Genomic DNA, 18761 nt, shown 5'->3' on the forward strand with positions numbered 1-18761 from the left:
TGCTTTCCTCACCTCTCCACCTGGCAGGAATAATTACAGTTGTGTTCCATCTATTATTATATACTGTTCTGTATTAGTATTAAGTGGGGTTCTTCCCATTTTAGAATTTCTTCCTCTGAATGACTTTTCTGCACACAGTGTAAACAACTGGGTTATACATGTCTCTTAATTTCTTTTTTTAAAATTTGTTTCCTGAAAAAATCAGCATTGAAGGAGGCTTTATTTTAATTCCCCACAGCCTCATGATAAGAGTAGTTTGACTTCTCCTGGGTGCTCCCTGGGGACTTCAGAGTCATCGAAATCACCTTCTGATTTCCCAACAGCGCTCACCCGGGAAGTGAGCTGCAGCCGCTGCTGACAACTGTTGTCTGCGTATTCTTTCCGTAAGCCCCTTAAGAAAATAAAGTAATGGTTTTAAGTCTTTGCTGCCTGTAACTCAGGTATTTTACCTTCCTCGTGAGACACACAGAGTCTGAAGGAGGAACCCAGGTTGTGGGATGTCATTTCCTGGCCCGTCAGCACTGAGTCCCAGGTACCCGTGGCTCCTATCTCAGTGTCCCCCCCCCCCACGATCTTTCTGAACCGAACCTCGGCATTCCGGCACGCGGGGCGAGGCGGTGAGCGGACAGCTGTCTCCCTCGGTAACACTCAGACCCGTTTGCCGTTGCAGGTTGTCACGCTGTGGTACCGAGCCCCGGAAGTCCTGCTCCAGTCCAGCTACGCCACCCCCGTGGATCTCTGGAGCGTTGGCTGCATATTTGCAGAAATGTTTCGTAGAAAGTAAGAAATACCTTTTCTTTCACTCTGTCTTCCTTGGAAAGAAACTTCCTGGGTCTTTGGTCATGTTACGTGGCCTCATATGTTTCTGTTTGAAGGAGGGTCATGTTACCCAGATCCACCTGTTTCAGGTGGCCACGTGGAGGGCTGCCCTGAAACGCCTTCACCGCCCTTACAGTGTCCGTCGGTCGGACTGTGAGTTCCAGCTCTAGGGAACTCTGGAAATGAAAACCCCACCAGTCTTCACAGTTCATTTTGTTTGGGTTGTGATAATAGGACACAGTGAACGTGAAGCACAGTGTGGTATTTTTTAGGGAGGAAATAGCCTCAAGGTGAACTTTATCCACAGAAGGACGACCAACACTGTTACGTATATGAAAATTTTGATGGTGAGAAAAGTGGAAGAACCGAGGACGTTTAGACTGAAAAGGAACAGGCAAGGAAGAAGTCAGTGCTATTTCAGAATACTTCAAATGCTGTCGTGTGCAAGAGAGATTAGGCATATTTGGGCAGTAGAGTGAGCAGAACTAGGGCCAAAGATATCAAAATTAGAGGAATAAAGACTTTTGCCCAGAAGGGGGAAAAGCTAATGATTCGTCAGTTATCTGAAGAAGAGGTTGGGGTTCATGAAAATACATTCTCTCTGAGTCCCAAGAAGAAACTGGACCACCGCACACTGAGGTGTTTTCAGCGGCATTCCTAGAGTGGAGGGCAGGGCAGGGGACCTCCAGGGTTCTTCTGACTCTGAGAGGCTCTGGTTCATTTGTTTGATTTTTTCAGGTCATAAGAAATAGCCAAACAATATAATGGAAGATCTGCCAGGAAAACAATCCATACCTGGGTACTAAATTCAGCCTTGTCAAAATTAAGCAGGGAACCTAATTATAATCTAACCCGTTTTCTATTTTTACTTCCATGGGAAAGTGTCCGTTGGGGAGCTGGGCGTATTCCCATTGGACATGTTAAGTCCCAAACAAAGCTACATGACCACTCGCAAAAAGAAGTGGTCAGCCATCACCTGTTTGGTTTTTTGTTTGTTTGTTTGTACCAAATGAAGTTTTGTGCGTGTCATAAATTTTGAGACCTATTTCTAGAACTCAGCAGAGTTCTCTGTAGCTCACAGGAGGGGATCGTGACCAGGAGATCAGAGTACACGGATGTTTAATGCAGGCCTGCTGCTTTACCTGAGTCAGGACCAAACCTCTTCCCTTAGGTACCTTCGGCTCCTCACAATAAAAGATAAGTGAAGTGTTGTGGTCAATTTATTTGTCTAACGTCAAGGAGCTAAAAAAAAAAGAAGTCCTGTGATTCCAGTGCAACTCTTGTGCGCTATAATCCAACGTTGTTTTTCTACCAAGGAAGGAAGGAAAAAGGTAGTATTGAGTTCAGCTGCAGCATTTCCCGAACAGGCGAAGTACAGGCATACCTCTTTTATTGCGGTTTGCAGATGCTGCTTTCCTTTTCTTTTTTTTCTTCACAAATTGAAGGCAAGACCATCCCACCAGCAAAAAAATTATGACTCGCTTTACTGCAATACTCACTTTATTGCAATGGTCTGGAACCAAACCCGCAATATCTCCAAGGTGAGCTTGTAACTGGTTTTGGAAACAGGGTCCTTGGAGCAGCAGCCGTAGCCTCACTGGAGACCGTGGAAACTCAAATTCTCAGGCCCCACCCCAGACCGGCTGGATTAGCAGCTCCTGGGCTAGGGCCCAGCAGCCTGTGCTTTAGCAAGTGCTCCCTGTGACCCTCATTCATGCTCCATGGTAAGAACCACTGTGTTGGATGATGACTGTCGATGGGCGTTCTTTAAATGGTCAGCTCTCGACTTCCCCTTGAAATTCTGATTCATTACTGGGCTGAGGTCCAGTCAGGTTTTGTTGTTTTTAAAAGCGCCTCATGTAATTCTTCCCATCAGACAAGCGTGGAAAACATTGGGTTAAAGGCTTGTGGTCAGAACCAGGAATAATTTCCCATCAGTGTTGCAGGTGGGAGCTAGGACTGTCGTTCCAGTCACTCCCAGGAATAACTTGGGGCAGCTGGGAGTGGATCAGAGAAGTGTTCATCGGAACTACATTTATACGTCGACAGTTGTCGTCAAATGGAGAGATGGAGGCCTTCTTTTGCTGTGGCGGGAGTGTGATTGATTGGTTATTTTTCAGTCGGACAAGACTTGAACACCACCCATATTTTTCTGAAGGATGTGAAAAGAAAGATAAAATTTAAGATATACTCTTATAGTGTTAGACATTCACTAGTGAGAAATTTGCTGTACTTGCAAGTATAAGTAGTCACCCCTAGTGGAAAAGTTACAACTCAAATTTTTATTTTACAGTATTTCCCCAGTGAAGTGGTAGCATAGCATGATCGGCAATCTGGTTCCTAGTCTATCTGGCAGAATCCTATATAACCTGGAACATATCTGAAACATTAGCTGTACTAAATTCATCAAAGCCTATTTTCTATTTATTGCATTTTTTTCCAAGGGAAAATCCATTGTATGTTCCAATCCAAAATGACAGGGTTGTCTCTTCACCCCAGCACGGGCCCAGGAAGGAGAACTCCATGTTGCAGGCTCAGGGAGGCTGCTGTGACAACAGCAGCAATAGTCTGCTTCAGTTTGCTGGGAAATCGAGATACTGGGTACAGACCCATTGACTCCACAGGTGTGCACAACAGAAAGTGCCTTCTCTCTGGGAGCCTTGCACAGAGGTAACAAAATAATTGGCAGTGGCAGGAAGCAATAGCAGAACCCAGGCCTGTGTGCCTTTAAAGCTGAAGGAGAATGAATCAGGACCTACCACCCACCCTTCCTGGGGCAGATGCCTCATCTCCTAGATAGTTCCTGCCTACTTGGCTTTGACCCTGAATGTGGCCATGGGACCTGACCCTTGTTCCTGCTCAGTTCACATTTGGCATTTCCTATGATGACGCCCAGATATCTGAATGTGCATGCTTCTTACTTACGCCAGATGTGTTCTGGGATCCCTCGCTCGGCCTGACCTGGTTCCAACTTGATTCTTGATACAGTATTGACCCACAGACTTTCCCGACTTTGTCATTTTTTAACACCTTCATGGTTTTTGCCATATTCCTATGACAACTATACTTATTTTTTTGTTGCCCTAAATCATTTACTTTTTCATTTGGCCTCATCTAAGCAAAAATACACAAAATCACAGATTTAATGAGCTAGTTATTTATTTGTCTGATACATACTAAAATATATATAGTACAACCACTAAAATTATTAGGAAATTTAGTCCATGTTCAACCCCTAGAATGGTTTCATATTACCAGTGGTACATGTCACATATTGGAAACCCTATACAGGTGCTTTTCATCTAGTCTACAAATACCTTATTGAGTGATTACTATATGCAAGGCCTTTCTCTAGAGGATTCTCTGAAATCCTAATGGGGAAGACAGGCACTGCATGCACTACGAGTTAATTAACCAGAGCTGGGGTAAAAGCAATGAAGAAGTGTAAGGTTCTATGAGTGGGTGTAATGAGAAGACCAGAGAGGAAAGAGAGATTTCTCAGTGGAAGGCTAGAAGTCAGGATTAACCTTCCTTCAAGGGCACATCCTAGTTGTTCATATAAAGTCCCTGATGAATAAGCACTTGTGCATCAGCAAGGCTCAACATCCTCCATAACCAAGGGAGGAAAAAAGAAGGGAAGGGCGTTAACATCAGTCCATCATGTGACAGACCCAGGGCCAGGTCCTGCCCTTGCATTACCTCATCAGACCCGCACCCTGAGGACCATTACCCAGTTTCCAGATGACAAACTAAAGCCCTCCCCCAGGAGGGTCCACAGTGTGTTCATGGGCACTCAGCTCCTACATGGCTGAACCACTTCTGAACCCTGAGCTGCCCGACTCTGTAACCTTTGATTTTCTTTCACTCTGCCATGTTTCTGCCCTTGCTGTTGTTATATCTACTAGGCCATTTTCTTTTCTGGAATGTTTATATGTCACTATAATGTAGCAACAATGATATTTTAGAGATGTCAGGAAGCAAACCATACATTCAATAGCTTTGATATCTAGTCTCGCCCATATTACAAAGGTTGACCAGTTCCCTGTGATGTATTAAGGGCTGAACATCTTCTATTCTAAAATCAAATACCTGGAAAATACGAACTCAAAAGAGTCTTAGGACAGATGGTTGACAGAGAGCCAGAGAGTTTAAATGCCATCTGTCAGTATTATCTGGGTTTAGTAATTGGCCCACACTGACCCACAGTAGCATTCTACAAAATGGAGAAGAGCTAGATTTTCATCTTCCTCCTTTCATTCTTTGTCCACGGGTGATCTGACCTTACTTCACATTAGTTATATTTTAACACTAAAAAGCATTGCTGTGAATTTGGTCAGTAGACAAGTAGCCAGCTTGAGGGATGAGATGGGTTGGGGTGAGATAGGGTGGGGTGGGGTAGGGTGCATTGGGGTGGGGTGGGGTGGAGTGGTGGGGTGGATAGACAGATGAACAGATGGGTGTGATACATCGACTTTTTTAACTTCATGGCATATTAAATTCATAGTTGTCAACTCTGCAGGTATCTGTCCGTTTCCTTGTGATCCTGGTCAGAGCTGTTGTCTGTGGTTTGAAAGCTGTGGGGTTTTCCAGGTTATGGCAAACTCATAAAAAGAAAATGCACGTTTAAAAAATAAAACATGCTACTAATTCTTTGAATGTGGAGATTGTGGTGAACAGATAGTAATTCTTAGAAGTTCTGAGTTGCCAGCCCTGCCTGTCCCTAGCTAAGAAATGCCAAATGCCACCAGAAAGAACATAATAAATAGTCACTGTGAGAAAGAAACAAACAAGGCTTCATGGTTATATCACCCCTTGTATGGTGGCCTGTCTAGGCTTGTCGTCATTGGTTTCTATGAATTAAACACCCAGTAATTGAGAAACTGACAGTAAAGCTGTCCTTTGTGGTTGATGGTCTGTGAGCAAATGTCTTTAAAATGTCACCGAATGCCTTGCCAATTTTCCCATCGGTTGCTGTGCTGCTGTTTCCCCATATTGGATTATTCTCCTTAATGATACGAAGTAAATGAGGTCCTTAACCGGCCGGCCTGAGCACCAAGCGCCAGAGAGTGAGCTCTGTCCTGGGAGTGGAAACCAGGGCACTTCGCTGGGCCCTCGGATTTCTTATGTCTTCTTGGATGTTGCCCTCGACCTTTCTTTTTTTTCTTCTCTCTCTCTCTCTCCCCCCCCCCACCCCAAGAACCAGCCAAATGGGGAAAACTCCAAAGAGCATTTTCTTGAGGAAGGATATACCCAAAATGGTACCCAGGAAAGTTCTTAGAACAAATAAATACCTTTTAATGTGAGCAGCACGCTTTCTCTTATTCTTAATGTGGGTCTTACTTTAACATGAGTTTGAACAATGTATTTGTTCTCATGACTCACACTGAGAAGCCACCATCAGGAGTGGCATTTCCCTCGTGGGGCCAGTCTGCCACCCTGCAGCTCCCCAGCCCAGTGCCCCTGGGTCAGCCTCTTCCTTGGCCTTCTCCATAAACTGTATTTTATCTTTTCACTCCTCTCCCTACCATGCTCCCATTGTGTCCTTCCGGCCAACTTCCCAAGTAGCCCTTCCCTCCTGCTGCCAATTACTGGTCCATGACTGCTTTCCAAGGTCTTGTCCCCTGTCCTAAGCAGCCCTGTTCTCCCTTCTCTGGCTCTTCATTCCATTCCTCCACTCTGCCTCTTGGAATCCCTGTTCTGTGGCACAGGTTACCCTCCTTCCCTGAAGTTCTCCTCACAGTCTCCTCCTTCAAGGTAACTAAAACAGACCTTTTTCCCTCAGTGCTCCATCCCCTGAGAAGAGAATTGGTATATTCTCATCCAGCAGTTCCCAACCCCAGATTAGAAAATGGGCTGTGAGTGAAGCTCACCTAAGCTCCGCCTCCTATCCCCCCGCTAACTGCCCCCCCCCCCCACCTCAGGCCTTCCACCAAACCTGTCCCTGGTGCCAAAAAGGTTAGGGCCTGCTGTCCATCTAAGCCATTTGCTGCTTGGGGGGGTAATTCTGCCAGAGCCTCTTTTTGCTGTCCTCTCACACGCCCTCTCCCCAGTATCACCTGTCCCATTCAGAACCAGTGGGTTTTTTTAAGTATAGAACCACTGTAGTGTTAGAAGACATGTTACTGATGGGAGTGCTTTGCATATAGGAGGACACTGCAGTGTGAGGGTCCTGACTGAGTCAGTCTTTACTCTCCCTGTCCCCTACCCCCGCTGGTACTTAAGCATTCAATGACCTGATGAAATCATGTCCCCTGCTTCCTTCTCAGGGACATTGCATCTTGGATGTCATTATCATCCAAATGTCCGACAGTCCTTGCACCTCAGTCTATTCCCACACTCCCAGGCCAACATTCAGCCTCATCCACAGCTATTGAGATGAGCGAGGCTATCCAGAGTGAGCTCCTCTGTATTCCTTTCAGCTCAAAAATCTGTTTATCCTCACCTTCTTTCTTCCCTCTCTCCTGTTTCTGAGAACGGTGCCTTCTTCCTCCTTCCCAGGCAAATCCCTCAACCTGTGTTCTTGATCCTACCCTGCTTCTACATTCTCCCCGCATTTGTCTCCTCCTGATTTGCCTCTTCAGTATCTCCCCACAGAGTAGCTCTTACCCCTCCATCCAGGAAAAGGCCTCACTCCCCCTTCTGTGCTCTCAGTCTTTCTCCTTCCCTTCATGGTCACAGTTCTTAAAAGAACAGTGTCTCTACATGCAGCCTCCACTTCTTCACCACTGGTCATTCCTTAAATCTTTCTAATGATATAAATAACACCTAATATTTATTGGGCACTCGCTATGACCTAAGCACTCTCTTCAGTGCCTTAAAATATATAATTTCATTTCAAGCTCAGAACAACATTCTAGGGTACTGTGGTCCCCCACTTCACAGGGAAGAAAACCGAGGCCCAAAGAGGCGAAGCAGTACAGAGTACCACAGCCAGTAAGTGAGGAGGAGGAGAGGCTCTCAACCAGACTTACATAATGGCACGGACCTGCTGGCCCCGGAGCTGCTGCCTGGCAGGTTGATAGGGCCTATCTCTTCGTGCTCATTTCACTTGGTGTCTCCAGAATGTTTGCATCTCACGGCCACTCGTTCCATGACACCCTCCCCGCCCTTGCTGTTGACGAAGAATGCACTCCTGGGTGCCTCTGCGTCTGTCCCTTTACCAGCTCTTCTTCATCTTCCTGCTCCCCAACCTAGATGTTCAGACACCTGTCCTTCACCCGGCCCCTGAAACCAGCTCTTCTGGATGCCTTCTCTTTTCCTGTTGATGGAACCCACATCCCCACAGTGACCTGCCTTGAAGTCACCTTGGAACCCTCTTCGTCTTTCTCATATATCAAGTCCTGTGGCTTCTGTCTCTACAGGGTCTGTCAGACCTTGCCCCTTTGTGTCACAACTTCCGTCACCCCACTGGGGCCTTCTTTAACAGTCACCCAGCAGCTTCTTTCTCCGTTTCCTGCCTAGTCATGGACTTAGGATCAATTAATCTTCCCATTGTCCCCTTTCCCATTATCACCTTTTACAAAAACTTGTGGAAACTAGTGTAGGATCCTTGGCCCTCAAGACCTCCTCGAGAAGCCCCAGCCCTAGCATGTATTTCTCTCCAAGGGGTTAGTGAAAGTGACCTGCCCTGTGGCCCCAGATTAGGCCTCAGTGTTTTCCCCCTTGGAACCTATGCACTTCTTATGTCCTGGATGCCCTCCTGCTCTTTCATTTTCCAAAGCTAATGCTACAAACCCCATCTTCTGGGGGACCTGCCACACCCCCCACCTCCATCTTCAGCAGCTCCTTGGCTCTCTGTATGTGTCTCGCAGCACTTTCCTCATCCACAGTCTTTCTGTACATGCAGGTCAGCCCACTGCAGCTGCAGTGATGACATGATGTGGAGCGGCGTCCTTTCTCAGGAATCAGACACCTAAGTCTGCGTCCCAGCCCTGCCTTGGCCAGCTCTGGGACGAAGGACAAGCTAGCAACCTCTGGAGCTTGGTGTGTTCATCCGTAAAGTGGAGAGGATGGGACATCCCCTCCAAGGTGTTCCGACTGCTCCACAGAGCTCTCAGATCCCCTCCTCTGGGCAGTGCAGGGGTTCCCCGCCCTTGGAGCACTTCGCTCAGGTCTATTCTGGGCAGGTTGATTTCATCTTTCACATATCGGGGACTTAACCGAGTTTTAAAACATGGGAGTGAGTATTGTCCAAGATTCACGCTGGCACTGATATTATTGGCTTCCAGGTCACTGCTGGAGCGGTTACCATGTCTAGCACAGCTAATACTTGTTGATAGAGTTTATTACACAGCTATGTGTATAGTCCTCAGCACTTGACACACATTTAAACACCCCTGCCCATCAAGTTACTTGCCCCCAGGATTCTGCATGTGGTCATTGGCAGAGCTGAAACTCAGGGCTGTCTGACCTAAGAAAGATACACTGAACGGTAATAAGCAAAACTGGAAGATTAGACAGGCATAAAGATAGAGGGCAGCCATCAGTAGATGAGTGGACGAAAAGGCTGTGGTACACTTACACAATGGAATACTGCTCGCCGTAAAAAAAGTAGCAAAATCTCACTTTTTGCTACAGCGTGGATGGGCCTGGAGAGTATTGTGCTGAGTGAAATAAGCCAGTCAGGGAAAGACAAATACCATGGGATCTCACTGTACGTGGAGTCTAATAAACAAAATAAACTAACAAAATAGAAACAGACTCATAGATACAGAGAACAGACTGACCTCTTTAAAAGGGGGCAGGGGTTGAGAGGCTGGGTGGAAAAGGTAAAGGAATTAAGAAAAAACTCACAGACGTAGACAAGAGTGTAGTGATTTCCAGAGGGCAAGGGGATGGGGGAAGGTAGAAGAGAGGAAAGAGGAGAGATAAATGGTGATGGAAGGAGATTTGACTTTAGGTGGTGAACACATAGTACAATAATACAGGTGATGTATTATAGAATTGTACACCTGAAACCTGTATAATTATATCAACCAATGTCACCCCAATAGATCCAATAATTCTTTTACCATAATAGGGGGCAGTGATACAACATTTGGCGTGAGCATGTGGGCATGTGCATACACACGCCCCGTCTCCACCCTGCTAATCCTTTTTAAAAACATACAAATATACTAGATACTCCTCATGGAATATATATAAGGGTCTAAACCAGCTCTGTCCAATATAAAGTATAATGTGAGCCACGATGTAACTTTAAATTTTCTAGTAGCCATATAAAAGGTAAAAAGAAACAAGTAAGTTTAGTTTTACTAGTACAGTTTATTTAACACAATATATCCAAAATATTATTATTTCAACATGCAGTGAGTGTAAAAATATGAATGAAGGTAATATTTTACATTCTTTCTTTGTACTAACTCTTCAGACTCTGGTGTGGATTTTACCCTTACAGCCCATCTCAGTTCAAACTAGCCACATCTCACGTGCTCAGTAGCCGCATGTACTGTGCTGGACAGCTCATGTGTCCACCATCAAAGAGAAACAGGCAACTTGCCATTTATTGGGAAAGAGAGAGAAAATGAGTCAGTGGCTTTCTGCCGTAGGCTCATTGATTTCTCAGTCTTCTGTCTCCTGTGTTTTTGTCTACTCTAGTTTGGGTAAGGTCCTTACATGTAAAACCAAGAGAGCTGAGGTTAGGGCAGGTGTTTGGCCTTGATCTCCTGAATTAGCAGCACTTGGGTGACAACATGCACGTTGTGTTTATCATGGCTGGCAGATCTTCCCCAATCTGTCCTCTTTAAAAAATGCTTGCTCCAGGGAGCTTCCCAGGGTCTGGGATCCGTCACGCCATGCGCCACTTTCAGAAACAAGAATTGCTGAAGGAAGGAACAAGTTAGCAGATCTAGATGTCAGTTCACTTTTTTTTAAGTCCTTACCCGAGGATATGCTTATTAATTTTAGAGAAAGAAGAAGGGGAAGAGAGAGAAAAACAGAAACATCAATGTGAGAGAGAAACAAAATCGGTTGCCTCCCATACACACCCCAGCTGAGGATGAAACCCACAACCTTAGGTGCATGCCCCAACTGGGGACCAAAACCCCAACCTTTTGCTATATAGGACAATGTTCCAACCAACTTAGCCACCCAGCCAAGCAGTTGGTGTGTGTGTGTGTGTGTGTGTGTGTAACCACAGAGTAAAATAGTCTGGTTGCAAAAATGTCAAATAGTACAGGAGTTTAAAAAGTGAATGTTATCTTTACTCCCATCCAAAATCCACTTCCCAAAGATTACCCCCTGGATGTACTTCCAGACCTTTTAAGTGCAAATTCAAGTGTATGTATTTATAAATACATGTATACATATGCACATAGCAAACATGCACAGCCATAAATTTCTCACACAGAGATGGGCTTACACTAAACACCATACTCTTCTGTACATTGCCTTATTCACTTAATATATTGTCAGTTCATAGAAATCTAACTTATTTGTGAACTGCTGAATAATTGTCTATTCATTTATTACATAATTTAATTTCCTGTTGATGGATATTTAGAAGTTGTTTGTGTGTGGACTCATTACAACCTATATTGCAGTAAAATCACTGTGCTTATTTGTGGAACATTTGTCCAAGTATTTCTGTATGGTGAATTCCAGAAGCAAAATTACAGGGTTAGATAACATGGATAGTTAAAATTCTGCTTAGCTAAGCCAAATTGCCCTCCAAAAAGCTTCAAGTAAACTCTGTCTTTAGCTTAAGGCAGGAGATAGGATTGAGATCCTCAAAGATTAAGAAAGGTTGTCAAGAGTAAAACAAGAGAAGGACTCTTATGCAAGCCTTGGCTAACCCTTTACCCATATTTAAAAATACTATCAAGAGAAAAATGGAAATGAGTATGATAATTTTATACAAGCTGTTGTTAAGCTTGATTTGAAGCATCTTTCAACTGTAAAATTCACTGTGGGTTTCCTTTTTTATCAGTTGTGTAGCAATAGGGACAGAATCAACCTCATTTTTTCAGTTAAAAAAATTATCTTAAAATAAGTTCCAAGCAGTTTTTCAGACTAGTTTTTCCAGTGTGTAGACAGCATGAAGATCGTGCTGTAGAGTCCCTGAATGCCAAGGCCTGAGGAGTAATGTACATTTCGTTCCAGTCTTCCATCCAGGCCGACGTGGAGCATGGGCCTTCTCTTCCTCCTCCTCCTCTTCGTCACCAGACCTCATGCATCTGTGCTTCACATTTTTCCTTCCAGGTGTATTCATTGGACTTAACTGTGGAAGCCCTTGCGTTTCTCTAAATCGGAAAAGTATCAGAATAATAGTCTCAGGTCTTTCTGGTCCCATTTGTCAGCCATTGATTTGGATAAAAAAATATCCAGATATGAGGCAAAAAGACACCATTTTTTATTACAAAGCACTGGCAGGGAAAGTAGATATTTTATACAGTAAAAGCCATTTCTTACCAATCTAATCTTGAGTTGGTGGCAAACTTCTCTTCATTATCTCCTGGCTCACATGAGCCAGAGGTCCTACAAAAGAAAAAGTACCAGGCCCATATAAAATAATTTTAGCTGGAGATGGGACAATTTTAGCTAAATTATTTTAGCTAAAATAATTTTAGCTCAGCTGTGAGTAGACTCTGGCCTTAGTTATACCCTCAAAGCATAATGTTACGTTACATTTGTTATTCTACAACATTTGTGCAAATTTACTAGACAAGACAATAAATTTAATGAACAGTACAGGGTGCTCCAGATAAATGTAAATTTGTTAGATTTTATTGTAGGCCTAAGTAATTTTCCACAGAGCTTTCCTAAGGCACTAAATTATAACAAATGGTAAAATGTGACAAGATTCTGCTTGATTGTGTCCTGAAATGATAGGCTGTCGTGACCATCGGTTGGCAGCCCTGCGTGGCCCGCCGCTGTGGGGTGGTCCGCGTCTGTCTGATGCCTACACTCCGTTGTCTCACGCTGAGTGTCTGTCTGCCTTCCATCTGGTCGCCCATGGTGGCTGGAGGAGCTGGTGTCTGATGAGACCCAGTACTTGGCTTAGCTGAGTAAATTTGGGCCTTATTTCTTACATGAATAAAAAATATGTCCCCAGTGTTTTTCCTTTCCCTCCCTTTCCCTCCTTTTCCTCTCTTCCCTTCCTCCATACTTTTCCTTTTCGCTTTTGTCCCTCTTGCCCTTTCTCATCACTCTGCCTCTGTCATTCTGTCTGGTCATTCCTGCCAGTTTAACCGTGGGAAATACAGAGAGTTTCACATGGCCTTCTACATACACCTTCTCTAATAAATGCATGGGGGTGTTGGGTTTTGGGTTTATTGTTCTAGTTTTGTTGACTACATTTAATGTGAGTAGAATTTACTCAGAGATGGCTTAAGAGCTGTTGGCTGCTTAGGGTATGTGCGCATGCATGCATGGGACCGTGTGTGTGTGTGTGTGTGTGCACACGCTCATACACTTTTATAAAACCAGGAATATGGTAAATGTGTTTCTGAATCTTGTTTTTGTTTTCTTATAAACATTTTGCAAAATCTTAATATGAGAAAATGGTACAACAGGCAACTGCAGACATGTGGGCTGTATTTACTTGCATATAGAAATATTGCAATTGCAAATTGCAGTATTCCAATGGCAGATTTCCAGTGGAAATTGGATTTTATCATGAGCTGAATTGGATACTTCCAGCTCTTCTCTTATCACTGGCATAGTTAGAGTTAGCTGAACATTCTCAGTCCATAACCTGCAAGAAAATCCAAAACTTTGGAAATCAGGCATCAGAAGCCTGCCAGATGTGTTTGTGCTATGTTGCCCAGTCATTTAATTGATAATAACTTGACATTCTAATATATATTCGGAAGTAACTTGGAAGCCAATTGCTATGTCTTTTTTTGCTGGTCAGAGTCATATTGATTTCTCCAGGTATCAGCATGCAATAAAGTTAATTACAAAGGCATTCAGTTAAGTGGTATACAGCCCCAATTTAAAAATGGCAAAATTAAAGCCCTGGCTGGCGTAGCTCAGTGGATTGAGCGCAGGCCTGCGAACCAGATGATCGCGGTTCGATTCCCAGTCAGGGCACATGCCTGGGTTGCAGGCCAGTTCCCGGCAGGGGCCAGTTCCCAGCATGGGATGCAGGAGAAGCAACCATACATTGATGTTTCTCTTCCTCTCTCCTTTCCTTCCCCTCTAAAGATAAATAAATAAAATATTTTAAAAAATAAAATAAAATGGCAAAATTATTTGGAAGAATTCCCACTTTGCCAGAACTAGATTTAAAAACCCATTGGGTAACACAGGTTTGTTATGTACACCTGGCAGTGGTTAGATAGATCTTCCCCCTCCCGCATTCCCTTGTTTCAGAAACACAAGGTTGATTTCGATTAAAAAAATGGGCAGCTGTTCTTATCACTATCTCCATAGTGTTGTTGAGTCCCCTCTGCCATCAGAATTGTATCTCTTTCTCTCTCACACATACAAGTACAAATACCAGAAAAATATGTGAAAATGGGATCAGGAGGTCAGGAGGGGAAAAGAATGGCATATCTAATAGGTAGAGACATAGACATGAGAGCAATATTAGACAAAATGTGGCCAGATATTAAAGTTAATCTGAGAGCTATTCAGAGAGCATTAAGTGACTACAAAATGAGTTCCAAGTAATGTCTACATTGTGTTGACTACAAATTATCTAGGTAGATTATCCCTCTTAGAAGAAAGAGAAAGTATACTAAAAGGATAAAATTCTTGTGAATTTTTTTTAAAATGACTCAACAAGGCAAGTAACATTTTCCAGAAATCTGAAAAAAGATACAAGCTCTGAAAATGATTAACTAGCAAAGTCAGAAGAAAAAGTTTTTGAAGCAGTAGACTAACTCAAAAGAATGCCAGAGGACATACTCTCTAAAACAGAAGCAGAAGGCCACAGGAATTGAACGTTCTGAAATGGAAAAGCAGCAAGTGACGTGGAAAGGGAGATGAATGGCATGTGGACTTATAAGGAAGTCAAGTACAGTGGCACAAGTATAATCTGATAGGAGGGAGGAAAAAGTAGAATTAATGCTCTAGGAAAGGGAGTCACTGATGTAAAAGACAATATTGAGAAGTTCTGAGGAAATAAATAAAGTGGTAAGAAAATGACAACTATGAAGGATAGAGAATAGAAATCTTGCCTAAGAAATTGATGGTCTTAAAATGCAGTAATCAAAAACATAATTAAAGAAACATGTTCCTACACCGAGGTAAGACTTGAGTATGTGAATTAAAAGGTCTCACAATATTTAGGGGGAAAATAATTGAAAAAAAGAGGATGGTGTTTGGGACGCTTGGGGGTAGGGATTATAGCAAATTCAATTTGGATCAGCTAAAGAATTTGTTGGCTTGTGTAAACAGTGATTGCAGAGGTAGGTGAGCTGCAGGTTTGGCTCACTCCAGAAGCTGCAGCTCTATTTCTCAAAGATTCCATTTTCTGTGTCTTGGCATCTTCAAAGACTGTCTTTCCCCAGGGCAAAGTAACTCTAGTAGTTCCAGGGCTCTCAGACAAGGACACTCACTTAGGCAAAGAATACATTCCTCTGCACCCGGGATCCAAATGGGAGTTCTGATTCATTTTTAGGATTGCTTATGACATAATGCCTACAGTTGAAGCAGGAACTGAGACCAGAGAAATGGAATTTGTTGGCCCAGTAGATGGTGGTCTGAAGAACACCAGGTTCTGGTACAAGGTGAAGGGGGAAAATGGATACTGGGGAGGCAACCCATGGAATCCATTGCAAAGACTGACACAAGCACATGCTGGCACGTGTTTGAATTGCATGGAGAAAGAAAAAGGCCTCTAGGGATGAAGTAAGTGGATTTGAAACCCATACAAAAAGGAAGGAGAATCAGGCTGGCATCAGACTTCTCCTTTATTTAACTAAAGCCAGAAGAAAATGGGGAAATATCTGTAGCTTTGAGAGAGAAAGACTGTGACCCAAGAATTTTATTCTCAGGTGAGTTGTCCTGAATGTGAGAAAGCAACAGAAAAGTTCATATAGGCAAGGGTTCAGTTATTGTTTTGTTTGTTTGTTCATTTAATGCCCATTAGACGCAATTGAGTTGATTGAGAGGACTATCAAAATTAGCATACTAAGAATGGTAGGCCACAGTATGGAAGGGCTGGTAGGAGTCTCCAAGGGACTGTCTACAGATCCAACACCCAACTTTTCCCAAAATCCCTAAGAGAACTGGGACTACAGACCCCACCTGTTTGTACTGGCCATACTAATGACCCCACAGGAATGCAGTTGGATTAGTGTATTTTCCATAATAGCATCTGGATGAAGCTTAAAGCAAATCACTTCATTATGAATTAATAGGCCTTATTATGAGAATAGCTCTGTAATTGGGCTTTAGAAATTCCCCTGAAAAAGTTTCAGGCAGAGTGTACCATCAGATGTAAAATTTTAATTAAATACAACAAAAATTGTGTTTCATTTTGGCCCACTTATGGCTGAAAGAAATGGTCTCTAAAGACCTTAAAAAATAGAGAAGAGTAGGTCAAAGTGAAAACTGAAGGTGAAATGGAAAGGGTGATGACTGGGGTAAGAAGCATATATGAAGACATAACTTGGAGAGGCCCCAGTACAGCCCTGGGAGCCACGGAGAGCAGAATTGACGGGTAGGAGCACTGAGAAAGTGGTGCAAAAAGCAAACTGCGTTAAACTCTCAGGGAGGTGACTTGTTCCCCCAGGTACGATTACTCTGGCAACTTTCCCATCTTTCTTTAACATTGAATTTCTCTTTTTAAAGGTCATATTAATACGACAAGTAAAGTTAAAATGTTCAACATTAATGATATTGCTTAATAAATAACAATGTGTCGATACAGTTTATGAGGACTGTTGAACTATGAATATGTGAGTGCCATAGTATTCCTCCCTAGAAGTGAGTGCGAACTCTCACATTGTTCATGCTATTGGACATCTCAGAGTTGCTCATATTAGTGGACCTTTACCCATTGTTACAGCATTGACATACTTCCATAGCCTTGGTTAAAAAGCCACTGCCCATGGGACCTCGGCTCCCTAGATGCCCCTGCTTCTCTCCCAAGATCTCCAGGGCCTCTTTAGGATCCAGCTAATGTGTTATGAGCTGACGTACCAAGAGTTCTGGTCCTGCCCTTCTATGTTGGGGGGAAATTTTTAGATTTTTTTATTTATTGATTTTTAGAGGGAGAGGAAGGGAAGGAGGGAGAGAAACTTCAATGTGTGGTTGCCTCTCACACGCCCCCTACTGGGGACCTTGCCCACAATCCAGGCATGTGCCCTGACTGGGACCCTTTGGTTCCAAGGCTCATGCTCAGTCCACTGAGCCACACCAGCTATGGTGGGAAAAAAATGTCTTTAATATTACCTCAGGCTATGCAGATGCCATCCTAGGAATATATATTTGCAGTAATTCCTTTAAGTTCCCTGAAGTCATCTTGAGCTTCTGGCAGTTGTTTCTTCCAGCTACCATTTGAATAATTGCTGATCTAGGCCAACTCACTATGCTTTTATAACAAAGACCTTCCACCAGTCCCTAACTGGAGGCTGGTCTTTGCAAAGTTTCTTGAACCTAAACACTTCCAGAAACAGGGTAAAAGTTGGAATCTAACATCAAGCTAGGAAATTCTTTATTTGGTTTGTTTTTTATTTATTTTACTTATTTATTTGTGGTTTGTTTTGTTTTGTTTTGTTTCTGAGGCAGGGTTAGCATTATTAGTCACCACTGTTAGCCATCTTGGCACAGAAAGGTTCACCAAAAGTTGTACCTGGAATGGACCCTTCATATGTCTGTACCCAAATCCCTGTGAATTGGTTTCGTTATAATGGTGAAAGGGATTTTGCAGATGTAATTACGATTATGAACCTTTAAATAGGGAGATTATGCTGGATTATCTGGGTGAGCCTTATGTAGTCACATGAGCCCCTTAAAAGAGAACTTTCTTGAGCTGGGGGCAGAAGAGATGGAGCAGGAAAAGTCAGAGAGATCTCACACGTAAGAAAGATTCAGCTTCTGTTGCTGCCTCCAAGATGTAGGAACCACCTTACGAACTGATGAGAGTCTAGGAGCTAAGGGTGGCCCCCAGTTCATAGCCAGCAAGAAAATAGGGACCTCATTATAGCAAGCACATGATTGGCCAACAACATGAGTAAGGTGGGAAGTTATTCATCCCCAAAACCTTGAGGATGAATTGTGACCCCATCAACACCTTGATTTCAGTGTGTAATACTCCAAACAGAACCGAGCCATCCCTGGGCTTCCCATCCACAGAACTGTGAGATGAATCGTGGGTGTTGTTTTAAGCCCCTAAATTTGTGATGATTTGTTGCAGCCGCAACAGAAAATTTACACACCAACATATCAAATAATAGCAACATCACACACACATACACACACACACACACACACACACATCAACAGGACCCAGTGACATTAACAGTAAGCACTGCAGAACACACAATTCCTCGTGGCTGTTGAAGTGCTCTCTGGCTGAGAAGGGCTGTACCCTAAGGAGGACCAGTTCCAAAGGCCAAAAGGACGCAGTGGGATCCGGCATGCAGCCACTGACAACGAGTTTACAAAGGGCTGAGTGTTTGGGGGGAGAGCACAAATATGTATGTGCATGTATGTCATCTTTTTGTAAGAAAAATATTTTGGAGATGGACCATTTTGACTAAGTGGCCCTGTGCAGCACTGTAATTAAAAGAGGGCACGGATATTCGTAGTTTCTTGTTTGTTTACTTAAAGGTTAATGTTGTGTACTATAACAGTGGTGAAAAGAAGAAATTGTGCAAAGGGGAGGTTGTTTTGACAATGGGTACATGCTGTCCCGTTTCTCTTTTATTTCTTTTGGTACAACTGTAAAACTTGGACAACTTTTCAAGATGTGTTAGCACAAGTTCTGGGTGTTATTTTATGTCCCTAAATTCTGAAGACTACATACATGAGGCGTCAACCCCTCTGGA

General features: G+C 43.4%; 1 protein-coding gene across 2 annotated transcripts in view; it reads left to right on the forward strand.

Annotated features, from left to right (window-relative positions):
• Positions 1 to 18761, forward strand: part of CDK6 (cyclin dependent kinase 6) — a 226133-nt gene that overhangs the window by 158152 nt on the left and 49220 nt on the right. For both annotated transcript variants that reach the window (XM_037066054.1, XM_037066055.1), the window contains exon 5: positions 671 to 780. In XM_037066054.1, coding sequence (XP_036921949.1) covers positions 671 to 780 — 110 coding nt within the window. The remainder of the gene's footprint in view (positions 1 to 670; positions 781 to 18761) is intronic.

Source organism: Sturnira hondurensis, unplaced genomic scaffold (genome assembly GCF_014824575.4).
Source record: "Sturnira hondurensis isolate 20B ecotype Veracruz unplaced genomic scaffold, ASM1482457v3 Scaffold0016462, whole genome shotgun sequence".
Lineage (NCBI taxonomy): Eukaryota > Metazoa > Chordata > Mammalia > Chiroptera > Phyllostomidae > Sturnira > Sturnira hondurensis.